Source organism: Bacillus rossius, chromosome 6 (assembly GCF_032445375.1).
Source record: "Bacillus rossius redtenbacheri isolate Brsri chromosome 6, Brsri_v3, whole genome shotgun sequence".
NCBI classification, from domain to species: Eukaryota; Metazoa; Arthropoda; class Insecta; order Phasmatodea; family Bacillidae; genus Bacillus; species Bacillus rossius.
In genome coordinates, this window is record NC_086334.1 from 6,271,557 (window position 1) to 6,298,095 (window position 26,539).

General features: G+C 43.6%; 1 protein-coding gene across 2 annotated transcripts; it reads right to left on the minus strand.

Annotated features, from left to right (window-relative positions):
• Positions 1-1,607: 1,607 nt before the first annotated feature.
• On the minus strand, positions 1,608-12,161 carry LOC134532553 (regulator of nonsense transcripts 3B). 2 transcript variants are annotated; one of them, XM_063369071.1, is made up of 2 exons: positions 11,954-12,161; positions 1,608-7,459 (listed from the first exon to the last, which is right to left on the minus strand). In XM_063369071.1, the coding sequence occupies exon 2, from the start codon at positions 7,311-7,313 to the stop codon at positions 5,370-5,372; it is 1,944 nt and encodes a 647-aa protein (XP_063225141.1). In that variant the 5' UTR covers positions 7,314-7,459; positions 11,954-12,161; the 3' UTR covers positions 1,608-5,369. The 2 variants fall into 2 exon arrangements, with proteins under 2 accessions (XP_063225141.1, XP_063225142.1); XM_063369072.1 differs by having other exon boundaries at positions 11,775-12,159.
• Between the last annotated feature and the right edge of the window lie 14,378 nt (positions 12,162-26,539).

A 26,539-nucleotide genomic window follows, 5' to 3' on the forward strand; every position in this document is an offset into this window, starting at 1 on the left:
AGTCTGTTAAATAAAAAAAATATATATTTTTTTTAAAAGATGTTTAGCAGAGTTCTTTGATTGTTATGAAAAATTTTACATCTATTTTTAAATTCTTAAGGAATGCAACAGCTATTGTCTGAAAAATTTTTATTTGTATAAACCAAATAAATATATCTACTAAATAAATTACAGTGATCAGAAATTTAAAGCCATTTATGATCAACTGATAATAAAAGAAAATATTCTAATTTTTTATGCACTACCACTTCCTGAAATTTAGGTTATCAAATAATCTGCAATTTTATAGATTAGGTACCTGAATTCGTTTACATTTGATCACCCAAACAGAACAGATTATGGTCAGATACCCTTTCAGACTCCATCACTGTAACTGCAGTTGGGGGACACCAGAATTTAATTTCAGGGAGGAATATTACACGTCTCTTATCCCGGGACAAGCTAGAATCGACCACCACGAGGCAGCGGCGTGCGAGATGGAAGTCGCCACATTCCAACCTCCGTCAGCCCGTACTCATTACTGCCACAAACGAGTATCAATTACCACTCGCTCCTACGATTCGTGTATTACTCTTAGTCCTCGCATCTGCACGAAGGACAAGTCCCACAGTCCAAGTCCTACTTGTGGCACTCACGGCGACAACAGCGAGCGATCTTCTTGTGCGGGGTGTGTCGGTCTCTCTAGCCGGTCTCGCTGTGCTGTTCTACTTCTCTGCCTCGCAGAATGGAGGTATTTATACCTCAAATTCCTCCATCGACCAGGAACTAGAAGCAACCAGACTGTTTCTGCAGGCAGGAACTGTCGACAGCATTTCCGGTTCAAAACGTGCCATTCCGACGACAGCCGAAGGCGTCCGAGCGGCTCGAAGCAGCTTGCTTGAGCACCATGACTTTGTGCACGCTTCGTGCATTGAGGGTGGCTTCGACCAGCTCAGGCATAGACACCCGAACCAGTCCACGGTGTTATGTCAAAATCAATTTTTTTCCTGGATCTCCGGAAGATGACATTACTGAGCAAGTATTGCTAATAAAAGTGTTTAGTGACATTTGTGTGATTAAGTAAAAAATCCTACATCCCGAATTTCTGTTTTACATTGAAAAAAACAGAAGCATTACAAATTTTTTACTCAAAGGAACTGGCATATAACAAAGAATTAAAACCAGGTCGGTACAAAACTTGTGTGAAATAATTACACTTGAGTATTAAAAATCAATGTAGGCTGAAGAAGCACACTAGCACAACGTTGTGCTCACAATTATGCTTTCCTAAAATCAATTTTTTGAACTAGATCTCCAGAAGATGACATTACCGAGCATGTATTGCTAATTAAAGTGTTTTGTGACATTTGTGTGATTAAGTGAAAAATCCTACATCAGAAATGATCAAGTAAAAGTGTATTCCTAATTTAATTGTAGTGTAATTAAATATATATATATATATATATATATATATATATATATATATATATATATATATATTATAGAAAATAAAGCAAAGAAAAGTGCTAACAGTTGATTCTGAGAACCCAATAAATTATCAAAGTAAGTTAGAAAACTTAAAAAGAATAAAATTATTTAACATTGGAAAATTTTTGGAAAGCAATCAAATATAACTTATTCTGGTTCTTATTTTAGTATATATACAAAAACCCAAAATACACACAACTGCACAAAATTCATTTGAAAAAAACTAGAAAAAGGTACAACACAAAATAAAAATGTCTTTAGAATTTTGAAAGACAAATTCTACTTCCCACATAGTGAACAGATGTTAATCATTTAGAGGCTGCGTCAAGGCAGATACTTGAGAGTTATTATTCAAATTGAAAAGAAAATGACATCTTACCTGAATGATAACAGAATATTCTCTATTGAAACACAATTGAAATAAGTGCAAAAATTCTAGTGTGTACACACAGTAGCAGATACTGATTACACCTCCTTTAGTGCTAAATCAGGAAAGATAGTACAATAGTTTACTGTGTTCATTAAAACTCCTAAAAGATGCTGTGTCGTAACATAGCAACACAAAAAAACAAGCATTTCACATAACGTTATGACAGAAATTCTATAACTGAAACTGCTTAACATAACAAGCTAACAACCTTCAAAATACTGAACTCAATTTGAGTCTTAAGCCCATTCTTAAGTGACACAGACCACATAAAACACAGACAAATATCAGGGAAAAATCAAGAAAATTAAGTTAAGCTATCCATTTGCAAATTATACTATGAACTGGGATTTAAAAAAAAAAAAAAGTAACCTGAAAGACATATTGGAAATTTGTGACCAACACAGCTAAAATAATGTTTCCTGCATGTGTTCAAATTAAAGTACATTCGCAAAACATGGCAAAGCAGTACAAAATGCGTGAACATTTAAGGCCTCCTACAATGGGAAGGTCATGTAACGTGCTATACTCTCAACACCATCAACTCACGTCACATGTGACATCACTCCAGCCTGTTGGGCCATTCCATGCTGTGATGCTACAGTCAAGATAGCCAACTTCCATCTTACAACCAGCAGTTGGTTAACAGCAGGCCAGCAAGGAGCACGTGATCCAACTTTTGTGATGTGCACAAATCAGATTCGAACTGATTGTACCCTGGTGCAATGAAAGACATAATTCCTAGTAATTGTGTTTAAAACATACGCCAATAAAAATATATTTTATAAACACAGTAAATATTTACTTTAAAAAATTTCACTGTAAAATATTTGGTTTCATTTCTCTCTACAACACATGATTATTTATTAAGCTGAAAAAATAACAAATATTTATGTTTTCTACTTATGATTGTTATGTACTCTCACTGAGAAGTAGTGGTGTTGTCTTGCATTTACCCTAGTTATTTCTTATAACTTCTCTGCTGTTAACACCACATCATCAATTCACGGAAGCTTACAAACATGTTGGGTCCAGCACACCACCAGAAGCAGCAGTTAACACCGTTCCATTGTAGTTTAAATGCCAAGATTATTTTGTATAGCAAAAAATAAGTATCTCAAATATCATAGTTGCCAAACATGAATCTCATTGCTAATAATAAGAACCTCAAAGTAAAGTAACACACAGCTGTACTTGTTGGTCACATATAGCGTTCATGGAGTCACGTAACTGGAAGAATTATGTTTCCCAGCTTTGTTGCTTGAGCATTTGGACTAAAAATCTCTTCACATAGTTATTTCTGCAGACTAAGCACTCACAGAATTATAAAAAAAAGCAAGAAACAATAATCAATCTGTTTAAAAGTGTATTCAAGAATTTTTGCTCTACAATTTAAAATAAGGGAATAACCAGGAGCTCATGGAGTAAACCAACAAAAGTTTACCTAAATAATGCTCTGTGAACACATTTATATGTAGGCTTGCATAAACATATTTTAAAATTAATTATATATTCTTAGCACTTAGTCTAATGCCAGATCATGTTGGCCTACATAAGGTCTGCATAACATGAAAAAACGGCTTGCAATAACACCTGACATAGATTGTTACTGTCACAATAATTATCACCAACGTCAAAATAGTGTGCATTATTATTGTAAAGGAAGACTACAGGGGTTTCACATAATCCCCACCCTGATCTTATGCAGAACTATGTATGCGAATGTTTCCTGTACTTATTTTGTTTTTAAATAAGGTTTTTTTTATAATAACAAATGACTTTTGACACCATTGCCTAAATACCCCTTTAATATGTAATGTAAAAACCATAGTTTATGTATTTAGAGAGTGCGAGTGACAGCAAAAGAGTGTACATGGGACAGAGACAGGAAGAGAGAGTGAGAGAGAGTGAGAGAGGGAGAGAATGAGCAAGAGAGATGGTTGAATCTCACACCATCTTTCAATTCATTAAGCAATGCCCACAATACTTTCTGACCGGACACTTGATAAAGTTTTCTCTCTTACAGGATCTAAGTTATTAAGTTTAAAGCATAACATGTGTTTTCTCATGCAATACATAAAACATGGCCAAAAACTTTGGATGAATTAAGACTTATTTGCAACTCAACCCATTAACTACGTCGTAGTTCGTTTAGTTTCATTGCTGGGTTCGACTGTGCGTGACTGTGTTTACCAACGTTGTTTCTGTACTTACTGTCCTTGTCGAGCTGTCTCGTTACTGTCAGTCCACTGCGCTCACCTGTATTGTGATTATGATTATTTTGTTTCTGAATAAATTTGTGCCACATATATATCTACAACGTTTAGGCATTTAACACTTAATGTTAGCTAATAATGATTCTTTTTATTATTTAAATGTAGGCCTACCCGTTTTGCTGTTCACTCTTGAGGTTTTTCCATTATATTCAATGTACACCAGCAATGGTGTATGTCCATAGTGTTTTTTTTTTTTAATCAATCTAACCCATTGCAAGATATTTTCAAAGAATGAATTTACAGTTTAAAAACAGTCTCCTTAATTTTCTGTCATCCCTCAAAGTTACTATGCAAGTGCACCAGACCTATACCTACATTTTATGTTTAAGCACATATGGTTTTGCAAAGAATAAATGGAATAAAGGTTGAGCCATTCAAGAAGTTGATTCCACTGCAAAGTCTTATGATCTGAGAAGAAAGTACAATTTGGAGGCTTTTCATCTCTTTACAAACAACACCCAACAAAAATGCCTTTCTTCTGTAGGTTTTTTTCAGTCATTCAGCTGTTCAATTCACTACAAGAACACACCTAATGGTGGCAATTCAAAAACACAAATTTACACAAAACTTTCCTGGTGAAAAGAAACCAGAAAAATTATGATCTTGGAGCTCAAGATTTCCACAATATTTAGAGACAAGATTAAATTGTGAATAAATAAAATAGAAATAACATTGAAAAGCACATCAAAACAAAACATCTAAATGCAAGTTATATCATGAAATTAGGTAGCATTTCACCAAAATGTAATTCAAATCATAGAAGAAGTAATCTTTAAATGTTTGAAATTCAAGTAATGTAATTTCTGGACAAAAAAAAATCACTAAAGTGCATGGATAAGAATAATTAATTCAATTTGTTTTATTACGTGCATCCTTACTTTACTTCCAAAACTACAAATGCTCTTTAATTTATTTTATTGTTCTGAACGTATACAATAAAATCCAATATGTTACAAATTATTTTATCGTAAAATTGCCTCATATTAATTTTACCATTCTTTTAGTGGAGTAAATATTAAAAAACACATTTTATAAAAGTAAAAACATTAATGAAATATTCTGTTTTAACAATGAAATGACACTAAAAAAAAAAAAAAAAAATCTTGTCTCTAACAATAAATAGTATATGTGTAGGTATATTTTGTGGAAATTTAGCATTATACCAATTTACGCATAAATGTATATAGAACAAATGAAGATTACTTCTCACGACTGACGCTGCGCTTGAAAGTCATGGTCTTGACAGGGCCCTTGCTGCTAGTTGGGGTGGGGGAAGGACTGGGGGAGGGGGAGTCCTGCTCTGCCGTCCCCTTCTCGCGCCCTCGACGCAGCATGCCGGGCCTGTAGATCTGCATGGCCGGCCGGTCCTTGTTCCGGATCCTGCGCTCCACTCGCGGGTCCTTCTTGTCCCCGGGCTCCTCCCCCTTGGCCGCCGCCCCGTCCAGCTCCAGGGAGTGGTTGCGACGCAGGCTCCAGTCGCTGCTGGTGTGGGTCTTCTCCAGCGGGCGGCCCTGCAAGGTCGCGTCGTGGTCCCCCGAGCCCAGGGACGCCCGCCGCTTCGCGCTGAACTTGGGCTTCTCTGGTGCCTGGAGGTCTCCCGAGCCTCCCGCATCGACGCCCTCCGCCCCATCACTCCTGCTCTCTGTGGCCTCTTCCGAGGCTCTCGCCTCCTTCGACGCTGCTTCATCGATATCTTCCCCTCTGCCTTCAGTCTCCGCTGGCACGTCAATGATCGGCACCTTTTCACACGCTGCGTCCGAAACCTGTGCAGAACCATCTGCTTTTGGTTTCGCACCAGTATGTTCCCACTTCTTGTCTTTATCACTGAGGACTGTTGCCTTGTTAGCTTCCGGTTTCACATTTTTATTTTTGTTTTCGATACTATCTTGGGCTTCTCTGTCTTTCTCAGAAGAATCATTCGACACAGCTGCACCTTTAGTCTCCTTGTCAAAGTTAGTGGTCTGTTTGACATCTGCGTTGTGGCCTGGCTTCCTGTCGCTCTTCGCTGCGTAACTTCTTTCCGTCGGGTTGTAGCCTTTTTTAGATTCGTACGTTTTGCTGAACCTTTGATTTTCTTTCGAATATCCATGGTACTTCTCATTCCTCTTGTAGTCTGTATCTCTAGAAATTGAATTTTTCCTCAGGTCTGTGTCTTTGTTAGAGTTGGAGAATTCCTGGCTTCTTCTGGTTTCAGATGTTTTACTCGGAATGTGAGCGCGCCCTTCAAACGTGATCTTGCGTCGAGGGTCTTCTGAAGAAATTCTTCCGCGTGACTGATACCGTAAATCTGTCACTTTTTGACGTCCATCGTGGTAGCTTCTACTCACTGTCTTTGTTTCCCGCTGTCGATACACATTCTCGCTTGGCTTCTTGTCCTTGTCTGTTGTCCGAGGCTTTTCCTCTTCTCGCTTTCGTGAATTTTCCTTGTCTGCTTCAGCAGTCTTTGGTGGTGTGTCAACCTCTTTACTCAATGGCTCCTTTCGCCTTCGTCGCTCGTCATCCTTCAGCCTCCTACGTTCTTGGTCTTTTCTCCGCCGTTCTTCTTTGCGCTCGTCTCTAATACGTTGTTTCTCTGCATAGCGCTGCTTGACAAACTCTAAGAGTGGTGTCGTCGTTACTTTCTTGCTCTCAGATGGTGGGAAGTACTCTAACGGAGCATGAACACTCTCAACGCTCTTGTCCTCTAGGCTCTCCAAGAAGCTAATGTAAGTGGGATCTTGCTCTACTGTACCGGACTTGAGATCTTTCTTCTTCACCGGACGTTTCTTGGGCAGTCGCTGGTAAGGAGCAAACTCAACTACAGACAAGTATTCATTTCCTTTCTTGTCCAAGAATGCATAGTTATCAAACCTTTCTTTGAAACGGAACACATCCTCTTGGTGAAGAAAGTTTATGTATGCCCTTGAGAATGCAAACTGGCCCAAGCTTTTGTCAGCTTGAACAAAGTAAAAGTAGTCATATTCCGGGAGTGGCGTAACTTCCTTCAGGAAAGTGTCCTGGGTGAGTGACGGAGGAAGTCGACGTATTACAACTTTTGTTGGTGGTTTCACTCTCTCTTTCTTCTCTTTGCCCCTGTCATGGTCCAAGTGTTCATTCTTTTTCATAACATTTTCAGTGTCCTTACTGAGTGTTCCCTGAGTCATTTTGGAAATGCTACGCACCCATAAACTCACAGCAATGCTGTCTGGTACAGCAGTTAGCAGGAAACATTTTTGAACGATACAAACGTTGGATGATTACTTCCTTTCCAACAGAAATTCTGTCTGGTGGCCAGCAAATATTTAGCAACCTGGAAAAAAAATTAATTCATATAACCTTTTATGAATTTCCTATGCATTAGTTTATTCAATTGAGTCAAATTTTGTTACAACACTATCATTTATTAACAAAAAGTACTTATTAATGTCTTTGTTTTTACCTTCTTTTCAGAAAAATGTGAAATTTTGACATTTCTTTGGTTCATTGAAATTTTTTCAAATAATGTTAAGTCATAAGTAAGCTTATTTCATGTTGCTACTTGGTAACGAACTATGAAATATTTTTTTGTAATGGAGCATATGTTCCGTAGTGGCATAACCCGTGGCGTAGCATCATTATATGCTGGAGCGCCCAATATTATCTAGCAAACTAATAAGTTATACAAATTATTTTTAAAATTTGATGTTTCAATAGTGTGTTCATTCAAACATGTGACCTCAGCAGCCAAGAATTTCTATGCTCATTGCTGTATGCCATCCTCAGCCAAGCTTATAACGCACCATGTGCCAACCTCTGCAGATGTTTTGTCTGGCACTGTGTAGAGCATGAGTTGGCAGAGCTGATGTTGATGAATAAACACACCAGCAAGGAATGTTATTTCAACAAATAAAAGTTACAGAAAAATGGTTAATGGCAAAAACATTGATGAAAAATTAACAAAAGTAATGGTTATTTAATAAATAGTTATACTGGTAGTTGTTTGTCTGAAACATTCATAATCCTTTTAAGTCATTGTTAAATTTTGCCATAAACAACACAGGTTTACAAGGAAAAAAATTTAAGGTATTTCTTTTGTTTCTTTTTGGCCAGGGTATGTGAGCTAGCACTAGTCCCCTAAGATTGACTTATCTTAGTTTGACAGGTTAGTTACAATGGAAGAGAATGCAAAACAAGGTGTGCATGCTTCTCAAAACAGAGAAATGCATATTTTCAGCAACCAAGAAGGAGCAGAATTCCGAATTTAAATAAAAAAATTTCTGGATTGTATGATTTAAAGATAACTTAAGACATATTAATGATTTTTTAAATTTGTTATAGTTATACTTCTTATACGAGGTACCCTCGTTTAACGTTTGTGTTACTTTCTAACGGTGCTATGGAGGGGGAAAAGAAAGAGAGAGATAGCTTATGAGTAATTGCTTGATAGCACAATACACGAAAAGTGCTCAATGGCACGGGGTCACTGATGCTGGTTACTGATGGCAGGGACAGTGTATGATTTCATATAGTTTAGTAAACGTTTACATACTTTCTCATACTTTAGCCTACTTTCCCGCAACACCTAATTCGCAACTCTAAACTCTCAACATTGATGTTGTACGTGATGTTAGCATTAAAGTTGTGATTATATGTATAGACATTTCCAAAAAGATTATTGATCATATTTTTACCTATCAAACCAACTGATTCATTCTTATATTCTATTGAAGACATGGATAGGGAGGCTGTGATACTATCAATATTTTTGTTTCAATATTTGAAATTACTATTGATATATCGGATATGATATTATCAAGATATTGGGAGGAAAAAACACACAAATATCGAGTTTTGAAATCACACTTCATGAAAATTTACATTATTCTTATTACTTTTCCTTATTACTTGTAAAGTAAAAGATCGCCGTGCCGTTGTACTGTAATAAATAACGGAACAGTACAACAAATCAAGGAGGTTGATTAGTGATATAATATTGAAACTCCAACCTCCTTGGAACAAACAATAACAAACTAGCTCTGCAAAATTGTTATGTGTAATGTATTTAGTTCAGTTGTTTAGTGCTCTACAAATACTTTAGGGTAAATATGTAGTGTGCGGATTATTGTCAAAAAAAAATTTTTTAAATCTGAAATAACTTTCATTATATGCTCTTTTACGTCCTCTTTTCATTACAGCCTGCGGAGATAAGAAATTCCAAATACTTTAGGAGATATCGAATTTTTTAATTTTCATCCTGAGCACTCATGCGGCATTCACCATTGTTGCTTGTTTACGAGTATGTTTTTTTTTTTTTTTTTTTTTGCGACGTAGATGAACGACTACATCATTTTCTACTAATGGCAAAGGAATTTTACCCACCTCTAACTTAGGTGAGTTTTTAACGTTTCAAATTTTAATGTTTTATATGTTGCGTTAGTAATAAGTAAAAAGAAAATTACGTGAGTTCCTACTGTTCATCCTTTGTCCCGGTTTGTTAGGTCAGGTCAGCTACATTATAAATACTTTAAAACTAAACAATCACTAAAATTAATTTTATTATTTTTAATGTCCGTTCAGTATTCAAAGTATTTATAAAGTAGCTGACCTGACCTAATCTACCTTTGTCCCGTTTTGTTAAGTCAGGTCAGTTACATTATAAATACTTAAAATATACAACAAGTAAAATTAATTGATATCATTTTTAATTTCTGTTTATTTTGAAGTATTTATAATGTAACTAACCTTACCTAATGGAAAATTTCTGTTATTTAGGCATTCACGCACACAAGGCAAAATATAAAATTGCGGCGGTCAAATGATTACATAGGTCTTGTATTGCAAAATAAGAACGGCGATATCTCCAAAAGTAATTGGAATTTCTTATCTCCGCAGGCTCTAATGAAAAGAGGACGTAAAAGAGCATATAATTAAAGTTATTTCATATTTTTAAAAAAAATTTTGACGATAATCCGTACACTACATATTTACCTACTTTAGGTTAATTTTAATTATGTCGAATATTTCCATTAAAGGAAGTTAAATGTTCCATTAATCAATGACAAACAAAGCAATGGCGCCAGTGGTAAGAAAGCTTTGTAAAATTTTTAGAAAAAAAAGATCATAAAATCACTTGCAAACAGTGTTAGAGATAGGTATGTGAAACATCGCATGGGAACACCACTAATTTAGCTTCACATCTGCAAAAAAAATCATTCTTCAGTTTATGAATCCTTTACTAGTGCAAATTTGAAAAACCAGGAATAACTTTGTTATTCCTGATGAATAACCTTCTACATAGTCAACTACAGCTATAAGTACTAATGTAAACATTGTTAAATCAAGTTCCAAAACTGAGCTCAAATTAATCTCTCCTATCTCTGAAGAATTTAAGAGCTGGAAAATACTCTAAAGGAGTATAAAATATAGTTTAAATAAAGAAGTATATTCTTTTACTCCATTCCTTAAAATATTGATATTGTTCGGTATTGAGGATATCAATATTTGGATTTGATATTATTGGATTATTGTTAGCAGGTATGTATTCCATATCTATACATTGATATCGATCAGGAATATCGGAATTATACTGATATTGCAAAAACTCTAGACATGGACAGACACTAGTAAAAGTCTAATTTCAACAAGTGTTTCAAATATTAGAGTAACCTAAAAATTTCCTATGTGAAGTTGCACTTTTGACACACGTGGCAACCATGGACTAAAGTGTGTTTTTTAGAATTTAAAACAAAATAGGCAATCTTCACAAATTATCATATATTGCCATGATACTATATACCAAAGTATTTCACATTTGCTTGGTACACACACAAGGGGAACTGTAAATAATCATCGGGGGAACATTACATCACTTGATAAACATACCTACTAAGTCCAGATAGCTAACATAAAGTTACACCATGGGTTTAGCTGGCGACGAGCACAAATTGCATTAGAATTGTCTAGAACACATTTAACATTAATTGCCATCTAATGGCATTAGGCACAACTTTCAGTGTCTATTGATTATAGTATGCACACCTATGGAATTTTTAATTTAATTCAAGTAATTCTTTACCAACCGATTTTATAATTTATAATATCACTGTAAACCGAACAAATAGGGCAGTGAATTGATTAGTTTGTGTTAAAACAGTGAATTAGTAAATAAGTGTGTCACATTTGTGAGCATTAACTATGCCATATTTGGGATATCAGATACATTATCACCCATTCCATCGACTTCACTGCTAAACCAAGCAACATACAACCTAAAACTATTGATAAAACTACAAATTAAGGTCCCTGGAGTTAAAAGACAGCACTTTCACAAAGGTACTAACCTTTAATGTGTGTATATTATGTTTACGAAGTTTGAACAGACAGTACTTAGCTAATTAATGTTATACATACAATTGAAAGTTTTAAGAAGGGGAAATTCTAAAGGAGAGCCACCTAACCAACAGCCCAAGCTATTTTAACTATTTTAAATGTCACTAACCAACCTACCAAAATTTACACTATTATAAATTAGTTTGTCCGTAGACTCATCATTCTCATAATTTCACATCTTTTGTAATAAGGAACATAACCTCATTTCTCTTTAAAATGGGTAACTGGTAAAAAAACATTTGGAAATATCACAATACCTTCTTAGAGAGTAATTAACACGTTATAAGGTTAGAAGAAAAGTTATTTTTGTATTATTAATTATTTTTATTCAGAAAAATTCCTCCTTCAGAATGACCGAAATACGCTTTTTTTTCCGAGCCATTATATCAAAATCACTTCAAAGGCAGCAATTAGGTTAGATTACCACATTCATTACCTAAAATATTGTTACGAAACAATATAATTTTTTTTACAATGCCAACGTTTCTTCATAGAAAGAAATAACATTTGTAAGTTATTGCCCACTTAAGACCCTTTTATTTAGTTTTTTACTGGAAGTTCAGCACAATCACAATCACAATATTCAGGCACAGTTCGTACTGCTTGTTTTGGTCACCTATCGATATAACAAGACTCTAGCGGCAGGAATGTTACTTGCTGAAACTGGCTGCAACAGCCGAGCCTTCCCGAAGTTGGCCGGTCGAGAGCGCCTACACCCTCTAGATTTCTTTTATTTTTATGCATACGTTTTTTCAATCTCGTTTTAAAAAGGCCCAACACACTACTTCTTGGATAAATTGCGTACATTTTAATAAATTTTTCATCATATTTTGCCGCATAATCAACCCGCCACATGGTTCCTGCTTACGACACTGGCCGACTCCAGAGTTTATCCAGCAAGCCTAACATAGTCACTGCATATGTTGTTGAGCCAGATCTATACGTGTGAGTTTAACAGCTTACCGGGTTGTCTGCACCCACTCCACATCACCCTTTCGTACAGATACTGCCGCTGGAACTAATTTAGAGTTTTCACCATCAGTGTAGCATGCTGACGTCGTCTGGCCGAAGGCCACCCTAAAGCCCGACCTGCAACCGCCAGTATCCGACCCCGCTAACGGAACGCGCCTCTAGCCATGGCCCACCCGAGTCAGGCGAGCGCCGTGGAACTTAGGTATTATCAACGTCCTTAATTTAATTGGCAAGACAAACCGAGTCATGTACACGGTAAATTCACTACACTTTAATGAACCCGCCACTTTGAATTACATAACAACACCGTGCAACACAAGTGCGACGTAGGAGTGCCCGGGCCACTCACGTGTAGTTTTTTACTAAAACATCTGTGAGTGCTCCCCTTGCGGCCTTCAGCCTGAATTCAATAATGTAATATGTGACTTAACTAAAACAGCACCAAATTAGCATTTATCATTCGCCACTGGAGCAGTTATCAAGCAACGAACAGTCTCCAGTGTGACTCTAATAATTCAAACTTATTTTATACAAACTTGTTACATAAGTCATTTCTGAAACATATATATAGATTAAGTTAATCATTAAGTTTTATTGTGTGAATTTAGAGCCACTTGCTTTTTGTTATTAATATAATTTTTTACGAATAACGAAACTTTAGAAACTCTGGCGCGACAGGGAGCTCACCCCTCCCCTCGTGCCAGGGCCAGACGCGAGTACAGCGCGACTCGCGGACCGGGAAGGACGTGCGTCCCATGGAGAGCATCATCTCTTTGTCTTCATTGAACTTCCATCTGGTAACTATAGTCAAACCCCGAAACCTTTTTAACTACTCCCCGTGTGCGCCCGGTCCTTTTCCGGTGGAGGGACTAACCCAGCCACGTAAACTTAACACGCCCCGCACAACGCATTACGTGGGGCCGTGCAATATATGGTACGGGCCGACTCCCGCCACAACAGACTTTTAATTAATCGCCGAGTGCACAGGCACTGGCTGCATCTAATCGTTGACTTTGCCGTCGTCCGGGGTCTCGGGCTCGAGTCCCGGTGTGGCTCCTAGTGGGAAAAGGCGGTTCTTGATCTGTGTTGTCCGGGTGGGTGCCAGACTAGCTCGTTTCTAGTCGTGAATTTGGGGTCGTGGATGTATGTGCCCCTGCGTGGCCCACTAGGGCCGGCGGCGGTGTTGTGTGAGATGATTTTAAATAAGAGACGTGGAGTTGAGGTGGTGGTGTCGTACCTTTTATTCAGAGGAGCGAGTCGTACACAATACAACACTCTACAGAGGTCCCCGGGGGGTTGTTACTTGTTATTCCGTGGCGCCGTATTGTTTGTGTACCGCGTTACGTGGCCTCGGATGCTGTTATGTCTCAGACGTCTCACTGGGTACGCAGGTAACGTAATTTCGTAACACAAAGACGGGACACAAAATACGCTGAATTAAGGGGGCGCGTACAGGTTACGTGGCACTCGTTACTCGGGTAACGTAAGTTAGCAATACAAAATACGGGATACAAAAATACACTGAATTAAGGGGGTGCGCACAAGTTACGTGGCACTCGTTACTCGGGTAACGTAAGTTAGCAATACAAAACACGGGATACAAAAATACACTGGATTAAGGGGGCGCGCACAAGTTACGTGGCACTCGTTACTCGGGTAACGTAAGTTAGCAGTACAAAATACGGGATACAAAAATACACTGAATTAAGGGGGCGGGCGATTGGAGACGGCCAATCCCGTATACAAATGTCTCGGCGCGGGTGTTGTGCCCACTGTGGTGAAACACGCACCGCAATTAAGTTTGTCCAAGTTCCCTTGCGGGTTTGTGGTCAGCGCCGTGCGCGTGACCTTAAATAAAGTTCTGTACGTTGCGGGAGACGGCCCGTGCCGTATGCTGAAGAGCAGCCTAGTTGACCAAGTGTGGTGCGGGGTGTCCTTAAGTTGATGCGGCCGGATTAGGTCCTGGACCGAAAAAAGGGACCGGGTACTCACGGAGAGGTTAAGTAATAAAGGGGGTTTTGTTAATTAGTGACTATATTTACCGGACATTACTTTCAATGTAGACAAAGGATGTTGCCTCTCCGTGGGACGTAGGTCCGCCCCGGTCCGTGAGCTGCGCTGAACTGCCGAACTGGCATGGCGTCCGAGGGAGGCTCGGCCTCTCTCGCGCCAGGCGTGACCTCATTACGCTAGACTCCAAACGGGTGTGTCTGGAAGAGATTTTATTGTCGCTAAAATCCTAATTTAATGTTTCAGGAGGAATGGGTACGGTTCTTCTCTTGTCTACTCAGGTTTCCGCGGTTTTGCCTTTAATTGCTGTTCGGCTCGCCTGACTCGGGTGGGCCATGGCCAGGGGTGTGTTCCGTTAGCGGGAGCGTATACTGGCGGGTGCAGGTCGGGCTCTGGGGTGGTCGTCGGCCAGACGAGGTCAAACGCCCCCCCCCCCCCCCTGTGAAGCCCGACCTTGCGCCGCTTATGGTCCCGCTAACATGGGGCCACCCCTAGCTCCGGCCGCTCCATCCCGGCGTGGTTCGCGGCTCAGCAGCTGGTTGGCTCCGCGTACTGGACCTGGTGATCGTAGCCGACTGGGTCAGCGTGCGCGCTGCCCCGGTTGCCGTCGTGGCAGACGTGCCGGGGGCGGCGTCGTGGCGCCTGGGCGGGGTCAGCGGCTGATAGGGTCAGCGCACTGGACCTGGTGATCGTGGCTGACTGGGCCAGCGCGCGCGCCGCCCCGGTTGCCGTCGTGGCAGGTGTGCCGGGGGCGGCGTCGCGGCGCCTGTGCGGGGTCAGCGGCTGATAGGGTCAGCGCACTGGACCTGGTGATCGTGGCCGACTGGGCCAACGTGCGTGCCGCCCCGGTTGCCGTCGTGGCAGGCGTGCCGGGGGCGGCGTCGTGGCGCCGGTGTGGGGTCAGCGGCTGATAGGGTCAGCGCACTGGACCTGGTGAACGTGGCCGACTGGGCCAGCGTGCGCGCCGCCCCGGTTGCCGTCGTGGCAGGCGTGCCGGGGGCGTCGTCGTGGCGCCTCCTAGCTCCGGCAACAGCTGCACCCGGGTGGTGCTCGCGGTGGCCGCAGTTGGTAGGGCCCGAGCACCTGTCCCGGGTCGTCCCACGCCGAACATCCGGGGGTCGACTCGTCGAGGTGGCCTTGCGGCTGACAGGCTCTGCGCCCTGTTCCCAGGTCGTAGTCGGCCAGGCGAACTGGAGGTCTGTGGGCCCGTCGGGGTCGTTCCGCGGGCTCGCTGGCGGGTTCGCTTGTCCCCAGTCGATGTCCCGGTCCGCGGAGGTCCTCCTTCGGCGGCGGTTGACAGTTCGTGGACTGGTACGGGGTCCGTTCCCGTTCGGGTATGGCGGCTGATGCTGAGGCGGCGATCTCCGGGTCGGTCTCTCCGGGTTGCGTGACGATCGGCGTTGGCCCGTCGTCGTTGCATGCATCGGATTGACCTATGCTGTGCGACAGCTCGGCGATCTCCACGGCCTCTTCGTCCTCGCCCCGTGGGTAGTATTGCGGTGGGGGGCTCTCGTACACCACGCTCCCCTCCCAGGGTACCACTGCCGTCTCCGGTGCGTCCTCGTGGACCTCTTCCGGCTCGTCTGGCACGTCGTTGGCGGGGTCGCCCCCGGTGTCCCCCGTGGCCGTGCTAAGTGCGTAATCGTCAAGGTACGTGGGCGGGCGCCGCCACCGCCGTGGTTGTGGCCTCGCCTCGTCGTCTGACGCGGCCTCTGCGGGTGATGTCCCGGGCGTGTCCGCGGGTTCGTCGCGGGGCCTGTTGGACGTGGTGTTCGTGAACACCAGGGTGCGGTATGGGCACGGTTCGGGTCGGCTCCTAGCGGGGGTCGCTTCTGGCGAGTCGTCCTCTTCCTGGACTACGTCGCTCTTCGGCGTACGGCGTCCGTTTTCGTCCGGAGTGGGGGGTCCTGCGTCTCCGTCTGGGTTCCTCTCCCCAGGTAGGGCGGTGAGCCGGATGTCGTCCCTGTGCACCTTCTTCAGGCGCCGTCCCTCCGTGCGGACTAAGTACGTCGTCCTGCCTAGTCGTCGCCGTACCGTGTATGGCCCGCCCCAGCGCGGGGCCAGTCCCGCGCAATAGTTGCGGGGTGCGGCTGAAAGTGGGTGTAGTCGCGCGAACACCTGATCGCCGACCTGCACGGTGGGTGGAGGATGATCTGTGGTTGGGGTGATCCGGTTGGCGTACCTCTCCTGCCTACGTCTTGCCTCGTCGTGCAGAGTCACCCGTCGTTGGTCACGTTCCTCCGTTGTCTCTTCGGGGTGTGGAGTGCCGTGTGTGGCCCATTCTCCCGGTAAGGGCAGGTTGTGGCCCTGTATCATTTCGGCCGGTGTGCGGCCGATTGCGGCGTTGGTGCGGCGTCGTACACAGAAGAGGGCGTCAGCCACGTGCAGGTCCCACTGCGTGTGGTCCGCCCCCAGCCGGATCCGGAGCTGTGCCTTCAGTTCCTGGTTCCGGCGCTCTATCGGGTTCGCTCTCGGGTGGTAGGCGGGCGTCGTGTGGTGCTCGATCTGGTGTTCGTCGCACCAGCCCTTCCAATGTCGCCCCAGGAACTGACTGGCGTTGTCCGTTAACACCGACTGGGGGTATCCCCAACGTGACAGGAACTCCCTGGTCAGCAGGCTGATGATGGTAGGTGTGCGCACGTTCCCGCATGGATACACCTCCATCCACCGCGTGAAGAGGTCCGTCACGATGAGGAGGAAGCGTTTGCCGCGCGGCGTGCGGGGGTAGGGGCCCATTATGTCTAAGGCTATCGTTTGGAAGGCGGTGGTGGGTTCCCTGGGTCGTTGTTGCTCCTCGCCGTCACGCCGCCTCGCTTTCCTCGCCTGACAGACCTCGCATTCGCGCACGTACGTACGTACGTCGTACGTGACGCGGGGCCAGTGGTAGTACCGGGTGACTTCTCGTCGTGTCTGATCAGTCCCCGGGTGTCCAGCGAGGTCGTGGTCGTGGAAGAACCGAAGGACCACTTCTCGGGCTTCCGTCGGGACGTAGGTCCTCCAGTCTTCCTGGTGTCCGGGTGTGTGAGTCTGAATCAGGCCGTCTTGCACGCGCCACGCCTCGTGTCCGGCGGTCGCTTGCTGGCGGCATCTTGCCGCATCTATTGACGTTTCCTGTGCTCGACGTACCCGGTCCTGGACGTCGGCCACGGTGTTGGGTGGGTCTTCGTCCCCGTCCGCGTCGGCCGTGATGCGCGCGCATGCCGAGTCGTGCGATGCATGTCCGTGTGGTGTGTCCGGGGGTAGGATCTCCTCCCAGTCGTCCTCGTCCGTCAGCTCTGTTCGGTCGTCGGGTTCCCGCGACAGTAAGTCGGGGAGCTGGTTCTCCATGCCGGGAACGTGCTCGACGTCGAAGTCGAACGACTGGAGGAATAGCGCCCATCGTATGAGTTTGCCTTTCCGTCCCTGCATCGTACGCAGCCAGGTGAGGCAGCTGTTGTCCGTCCTCAGTGTGAAGCACTTCCCCTCCAGGTGGGGCCGGTACTTTTTCATGGCCCAGACTACGGCTAGGCACTCTTGCTCGTTGCTGTGATACCGGCGTTCGGCCGGTCCGAGCTTTGCGCTAGCGTAGTCGATGACCTCGCGGACCCCGTTCGGGTCCGTGTGGAAAAGCACCGCGCCCACACCGAGTGCGCTGGCGTCGGTCTGAAGGTAGAGGCGGCGTCCGGGGTCTACTCGTGTGAGGGTGTGACAGCGAGTGAAGGCGGCTTTTATTTCTTCAAAGGCGCGTTGCGCGGGTTCGCCCCAATGGTACCGTGCCCGTGGTGACAGGAGGTCGGTCAGTGGTGCGATGGTACGGGAGAAGTCGGGGATGTACCCCCTGAGCCAGTTCACCAGGCCGATAAACCGTTGGAGTTGCTTCCTCGTCCGCGGTGGTGCCGCTTCAGCGATCTTGCGCAAGTGAACGGGTTGGGGTCGGTCGTCAACTTTACTTAATTTAAAAGCGAGCCGCGGTCCACACAGGTGGTCCCGCGCATCGCCATTCACCAATTACGGGATTATCCGCCTCTAATCGAACTCTCTCCCTTAATCTCGACTGGCGTGAGGACGTAACTTTAGAAACGGCGCGTCAGAGCGCCCAGTGTTTAATGACAGTGTACTTTATGTAGGGAAATCGTGTGAATGTAATTGCAAGTGTAATTTGCCAACGTAATTAAACGTCCACTCCGCACACTCTGTGCGCGACGTGTAAACGACAGTGCAAAGCCATGTACGTTATTTCTGAACCTCAACAATCCAGTTAGGGATCAGCATCCTATGCTGTGTAGGGCCAGTGGTACAGCAGGCATTATGGACCCCTAACATCATCACCACCGCCGCCGTTCCTAGTGGGCCACACAGGGGCTTTCGGACCTCACGACCCACCTCGTGGCTAACCACCGCGTTAGCCTGGTGCCCTCCCGGACACGTTTCCCCGCAAGAAAACAGCCTTCCCGCTAGGAACACTGCCGAGTCTCGAGCACGAGAACCCGAGCGACGGCATTGCAACGTTTTGTATCATCTCAAGGGTTTTCGTATTCTGTCCACACACTATTCATACATGCCTAACAAGTGACTTGTGTCAAGTAAAAGTGCCCTTCTCCTCAATACGTCCTACCATTATTTATTGCTCTCATTGAAATAATTCTAGGTAGGCTTCAGCACACTATGCTGAGGAGGGTGTGCCCAGTCTATCAGATCTCAAGGAGGGTTCCTGGCTACACAGCTGGAGGCTGAAAGAAAGAGCTACAGAACGACATAGATTTAATATAGATTTAAAAATACCAAATCTATAGATTTGACATAGATTTAAAAAAACTAAACTGCACTCAGCCCATAGCGTTACGGTGCTAGAACACGGCCCTGAACGTTTACTAGCCGGTACACGAAGTCAATGGTTCAAAACCAATGCGGAGTGAAGATCCGCAGGTGTCGATAAGTGATTACAGATTGTTTGACACTTTAAATCTGTGGTGTAATAATGGCGAACACTATGGAATGAAAACACACGGAATAATCAAAATTACAAAACAATATGACGCCGTCCCCGCTACCTCCTATGATTTTTACGTGATTTTTGCTTGGGTTCGAGATCTCAGGGAGGGTTCGGCCTTGTGGCTAGAGGTAGGGGTTAACGCAGTAGGGCCCCCCGAGCTGTTATGGCCACTCGGGACGCCTGAAGAAGAACACAAAGTTTCTGGAGAATAGTTGATGAATTTACTACGGCACAGCCCTATACATAGTGCTGCCCGTTCTGGCCGTAACGGTTTTCCCAACGCGACTAGTCACACGCGCAGCTCACTTCCTCAGTGGCGGCTCACGATTTTAATGCGCATGAGGGGTGGACTTGTACACGTGATGCGGCGGTTACAAAAAACACTCTAACATGACGAATTAAATCTTGACGAACAACACACTTCACTATTACCTAACACTTAATATACTGGGCTAGTGGCACGTAGGTCCATGTCTCCGGCGACTCTACGTGATACCTAGATGTGTCCCAGGGACTGATTCGTTAGTACATTTGGTGGCACGATACCATGCAGCGGTGATACCTAACTCTAACATGACAAATTATACTTTGACGAGCAAACATTTCACAATTACATAACACTTCTTATACTGGGCTAGTGGAACGTAGGACCGTGTCTCCGGCGACTCTACGTGATACCTAGATGTGTCCCAGGGACTGATTCGTTAGTACGTTTGGTGGCACGTGTCGCCTTCTGGCTGCCCCGTGCGGGCCGAAACTAAGTAGCCGGTAAGCTAAGTTGGGGCGTGAAGCGCCGACGTAAAGTCTCGTATACTCCCCACAGTACTCACGTATTATGTAGAACACTCATCTTGGAGCACTGATTTAATTAAGTGAAATACCTCATGGTTAGAGACCTGCAAAATTCGCGTTTTCGATGGCCTTCAGGATAGACTGCACATACACCTGTAAACTCGGGCAAAGAACGCAAGTTCATTGGCTGCCGACTTGTAAGTCGTCTCAGCTGGTTTGTCTGTGATTCGATCCTTCTTTGGTTGAGGGTTTATAACTGGCTGAGATTCGTCCAGATGAACAGTAAGCCAATAGAAAAATTATCTAAGAGATATATGTGTTTGAATTTTAGCCTACCACCGAATGAATACGCGAATATTGCAGGTCTCTACTCATGGTAGATTGAGGCCGACCGCGGAACTGTACGTAAAAGATTAAGAAGATATTATACTATTGAAACTACATGTCGGTGAAAGCAAAGGTTGATGGTTCCGCATTGCGTGCAGGCTGCCGGCCTCTCGGAGCTCCTGAAGGACACTGACGGTGTCGCCGCACGCGAGCCCCCTCCTCCGCCAGCCCTCCCGCGGAAACGTGTGAATTTCGCGGGAAACTGAACCGGCCAGGTTCGGGACAAAACGCACAGTGAAACATGATTTTGAAAGGACTAAAATATTAATTGATGAAAAATAATGTTTAATAAAAACCTGTAGAAAAATATACATAAATTAATTTCTTGTAGTGCGGCGGAGGGAAATGCCACACCCGGCCGGATCCTACCGCCGGCGTAGCACTCGTTGCCTGGCGTTCGCCTCGTCGCACGAACTACACTTTGCTGTGCGCACGAGCGCGTTCGGTGCACACGCCTTTGCGAGACGTTGATGAGGCATAGCGGTCTATGCGACATAGAGGAGCATTGGCGGTCGGCGTCAATTAAAATACATGCGCACCTAATTCAGAGCACAAACGGAAAGCTAGATGCAGGGCCACAACTAGGGGGGGGGGGGGAGGCAAGCGGGGCGTATGCCCCGGGCGTAAAAAAGCTGTAGGGGCGCCGAAATCGCTTGCATTGTAATTCCTACTACAACTGGTAACTGTTATAATGTTTTTTTTTTTTAACTTGAATGCCAGGAATATCTAATCTGATTTACAGTATAACGTCTCAACATATTTAATGAACAAGTCTAGTGATTATACGGACTACTTTATGGACATAGTGGGTTCAGGCATGGAAGTCACGGCCGTAGCAATATCTTTCACATGAGGGGTGTCCGCGGGTAAAAGCAAAAATCTAAATGCTCAAATCATAGTTATTTAGCAATTACTTAAACATGAAATGGGTACACACTAGTTCAGCTACATACAATTAAGCTACATACAAACAATAGTTACTTTAAGTACATTAAAATAAAATTTGTAAGTAATGTCCGTAAATAATTTATTTAACTATAATAAAAGTAACAAAGTAGAAAGCATAATCATAAATTGTATATCAATATTTTTTTTAAAAAACTCCATAGGTGTTTTTCTTCTATCTTTCTTTGTGATGCTTCGGCTTTTATTTATTTCCATCAACATAAAACTTTTTGACATAAAAAGACTACACTCAATTAAAACATCTGGCATAAAAAAAGCTTTCAAAATAAAATAATAAATCAAAGGTAAAAAGTTAAAAAATTGAAATCTTCAAAGTATTAAATTCAGCCTTTTACGCCTTATGGCCAACATATTTATGATTACATCTGAATCCAGTTCAGAAACTATGTCACAATGAACGCTCATCAACGCAAGCCCAGTTAGTCGTTCATCTCCCATGCTGTTTCTCAAGTGGTGTTTTTTTAACCTCTCTTTAGGTTTTAAAAACATATTTCTGTGGCCAAAATAGTGAGCAGCTTTTTTATAGTAGGAAAAAATTGATTCTCGCACTTTCTAGTGCGGTGGATGGTTTTTTCGCCATATGTTCCCAATGATTCTGCCATATTTCATACTCACTTGAAAAATTATTTGACTCAGTTTATCCCAAAAATAATAGTGCTATTTTTTAAGCCTTTCGCTTATCTTGGAGTTCGTATTGATCTTCTCAGACAGAAGCATTTGAATCCCTTCTATTGTTTCTTCGTGTGGTTTAAAGCGTGCATCAAGTTCTGTAATCACATGGTCAATGAAAGGGTAAAAAAGGGAAAATAATGCATTAATATTATAAGGAAAATAACGATGCAAGTAAAAAAAAGTTAATTACGGGAATTCGTTAATCCCAGAAACATAAAAATTAGGTTCCACTGTATATAGTTACTTAGATGTTAACTGTTATTAATTACAGATAAATAGTGCATAGCTACATACATAGTACATACTTACATTTATTCGTGTCATCGTTAATGTTTGTGGATGGGCCCGTGACCGCTCCATCTACTTCTTCAAGGTGGGATTTCACTCTCTCCTTTTTTGCAAAAAAAAAAAAAAATTCAAAAGCGATACTTGGTTTGATGACAGTTTCATAATAAATTTTTATTCAGGAGTAGACATTTAATAGCAACTAAAGATGGCTTGAAAAAACATGTTGGCTGGCGATGGCGCGTGGTTCTATCAAGGTCGCGAGACTCGACTGTTGTGCACATGCGCAGTATGAATGGTGCCCAGAAGTCGGGAGGGGGGATGTGCAAGGCGCAGTGTCCACGTAGTATATATAAGTAGTTCATTGTTGTGACACGTGCTAATATTTTGTGACACAGATTATAATTAACGTCACCAATATTCTGCTAATTTTAATTATGTAGTATGCTAAAGGGGGGGGGGGGGTCCGGATCCCCTGAACCCCCCCCCCCTTTATATACGCCCATGTTGGAAGTTATAGTAGCACAGACTGTTACATGTAGGTATGGAAAAATTTTCCCTGGGAGGGCCCCCGGACCCCCCGCTTTATAGGTGAGGTATGTACAAAAAAAGAGGGGGGGGGGGGGGGGGGCGCATGAAACCATTCATGCCCCGGGTACCAGAGACTCTAGTTGCGGCCCTGGCTATATGTCTGACTCATCTCGCAGATTTCGGAGTTGCTCAGGATACCATGAGCATCTGAGTTTAAGCATGGGCAAAGACTCTCACGTTCACGTTTCTCACGTGGTAAGACGCGGCCTACAGCTAAGTCCCATGGAAATGACTTAATGACTTGGAAAGTTCTGTTAAATATGAGCATGTTGCATCCATGGACGGCCCAGTGCGGGTCAAAGGTGAAATGTTCATGAGCATAGCTTGCTGTCCGAGAATAGACATGCACATGGCCCATCGACTACAAGGGAGAAAAAAGCTAAAAACTCCCGAACGCACAGTTGCGAATGAGAAAAATTAATTTAAGTGATGAGTTGTTTGAAACCACAACGTATTTGAGGCCGGTCACGGGGCCGATGGAAAAGGGTTAGAAAAGAATTACATTATGGCGGTTACAATCGGCGTCTGTGAGGAGCCCGTGGTGCATGCATGAGACCGACCCTTGAGCAGGACAAGTGACGACTGGAGCGCTTCTATCAGCTCCACGCCACGCTCCTGTATGAAGTACAAGAAGCACGGGAATGACTCGGGCTGAGTTTTGTGGCATATTTGTAAGGTGAATAATCTTTGTTTTATTAAGAAATAAAATTAATGGTAATGATATTTTATTTTATTTTTAACATTCCAAGGAATACATAATAAAGTTTGGTGATTACATTTACCAGATTGATACACGAGGTTCCTGTAGAGTAACACTGAAGTGCCGCATGATAGCTGTGCGGGCGGCTATCGATATATCGGTCGCGGGCCCGTTCCACTCGCTACACTTTCCCGCACTGCTGCTGTGTTCATGGAAAGCACACACCCACAGGGCAGACGTCACAATTAAAGCTATTGAGCTTAATAACAGGTATTGTGAAGCCAATTTGTTTTCGTAAAATTTAATAACTCAACGAGTGAAACCAATTTCAAAGAGCATTTTTTTCTTATTAGACATTATGTTGAGTAGTATATTAATGGTAGGGTTCAGGCGAGAAGCCATTCGCCATATAGGTTTGTGATATTGAAGTCGCCATATTGGATGACCTTGCCATCGCCCGGGGTCTCATGCTCGAGACCGGGCATGTGTCCTAGCAGATATGTGGCTTTTAGGTGTTTCTCCGGGTGGGCGCCAGGGTAGCTGCTCTAACCATGATGTGGGTGTGGGTATTTCGCCCCTTGCGTGGTCTACTAGGATCGTTGGCGGTACCTACTTACTACAAATAATGTACACAGGTTTTCTGAGACGTCTTTTAATTGCGCAGCACGCACTGATTGGGCATAGCCTGCACTGTACGAATGTTTGCAATTACATACGGAGTGACACGACATGTTACAAATAAAGTTACACGATACCTTACAAAGAAAGTTACACGACACATTACACTGTAAAATTACGTAGGTTGAAAGGCACTGCTTCATATGTGATACCTTAACGCCAGTCTCGGTTGGGGTGGCGATTGGAGGCGGGAATCCTGTAAATTACAAGCCGAGCGGAGGCCAGGCTCACCTGTGTGAGCCGCGGTCCGAATTAAATTCAGCGAACAAGTCTGTTACGCGGTTGATATCGGCACTCGTGTACCTGACACATTAAATAAAGTCGGCCCATGCCGTGAAGTGACTACACTGTGGGTCTAAGTCACACGTGAGCAAGACATTAAGCGGCCGGGCTAAGCCCTGCACCGTAAAAGGACGCAGGGGTTAGTTAATAAAAAGTGTTAGGACAATGAGTTAAAAGTTACCAGAATGAACAGTTCAGTGAAGACAAAAGTGTAGCTCCCCGTGGAACACTAGGTCCGCCCCAGTTCGCGAGTCGCGCGGTACTGGCGTCTGGCCCTGGCGCGAGGGAGGGGGTGAGCGCTCTCTCGTGTCAAGGTTCCTAAAGTGCCGTTATTCGAATAATATGAAACATGAGTAAGTTATGATTGTACACAAATTCTATTAATAATTAGTTATAGGCAAATTAGGTGGCAGAAGGCCTATAATAATTATGCTAATGAAATTTACGTAAAATTATGTTTGGAAATCCAAAGTCACGCTAGAGACTGTTCGTCACTTGTTGACTACTCTAGTGATTGCTTATGCATAAAAATGTGGAGGCCTAATTTGGTAGACATAACACTTCACTTGATTAAGAAGGAAGGCCGCAAGGGGGACACTCACGCTCATAGATGAACACGTTCCCGCGGGAGTGACCCGGGCACACCTGCGTCGCACTTTTCCCAGATGGGGTTGGGAAATTATATAAAAATCACTGGTGAGTAGCATCTAATAATTAGGTGTGGGGGTCAAGCGGTATAGAGGTTAAGTGCCGTGGCAACAGTTTTACCTAAGAGTTGGGAGGCTTGCCTGACTCGGGTTGGTTTGGCTAGGGGTGTGTTCCGTCAGCGGGGTCAGATGCTGGTGGTTGCAGGTCAGCTTAAGGCGGCCTTCGGATGGACGACGTCAACTAAATTACTTGGAAAGTTCTGTTAAATGTCAGCATGTTGCGTCCGTGGACGGCCCAGTGCGGGTGAAAGGTGAAAAGTTCACAAGCACAGATTCCTGCCCGAGAATCGGCATGCTCGTGGCCCATCGACTAAAAGGGAGAAAAAGGTAAAAACTCCCGAACGCACAGTTGCGAATGACAAAATTAAGTTAAGTGATGAGTTGTTTAAAACCACACTGTAGTTGAGGCTGGTCACGGGGCCGATGGAAAAGGATTAGAAAAGACTTATTATGGCAGTTAAAATCGGCGTCTGTTAGGACCCCGTGGTGCACCTGAATCAGCCACCGAAGGCCACGTTTCCTACGTGAAGTACACGGAGCACAATAACGACTCGGGTTGAGATTTTATGGAATATTCGCAAAGTAATAAATATTTGTTTTTATTAAGAAATAAAATTAATGGTGATGATATTTTAATTAATATTTAATATTCCAAGGAAAACATAATAAAGTTTGGTGATTACATTTAGCAGATTGATACATGAGGTTCCTGTAGAGTAACACAGAAGTGCCGAATGATAGCTGTGCGGGTGGCTATCGATATGTCGGTCGCGGGTCCGTTCCACTCGCTACACTTTCCCGCACTGCTTCTGTGTTAATGGCAAGCACACGCACACAGGGCAGACGTCACAATTAAACCTATTGAGCTTGATAACAGGTATTGTGAAGCCAATTTTTTTTTTGTAAAATTTAATAAATCAATGAGTGAAACCAATTTCAAAGAGCATTTTTTCTAATTAGACATTATGTTGAGTAGTATATTAATGGTAGGGTTCAGGCGAGAAGCCA

Bases quoted from the DNA above. Each gene is read 5' to 3' on its own strand.
- LOC134532553 (XM_063369071.1), bottom strand. From the start codon at position 7,313: ATGACTCAGGGAACACTCAGTAAGGACACTGAAAATGTTATGAAAAAG.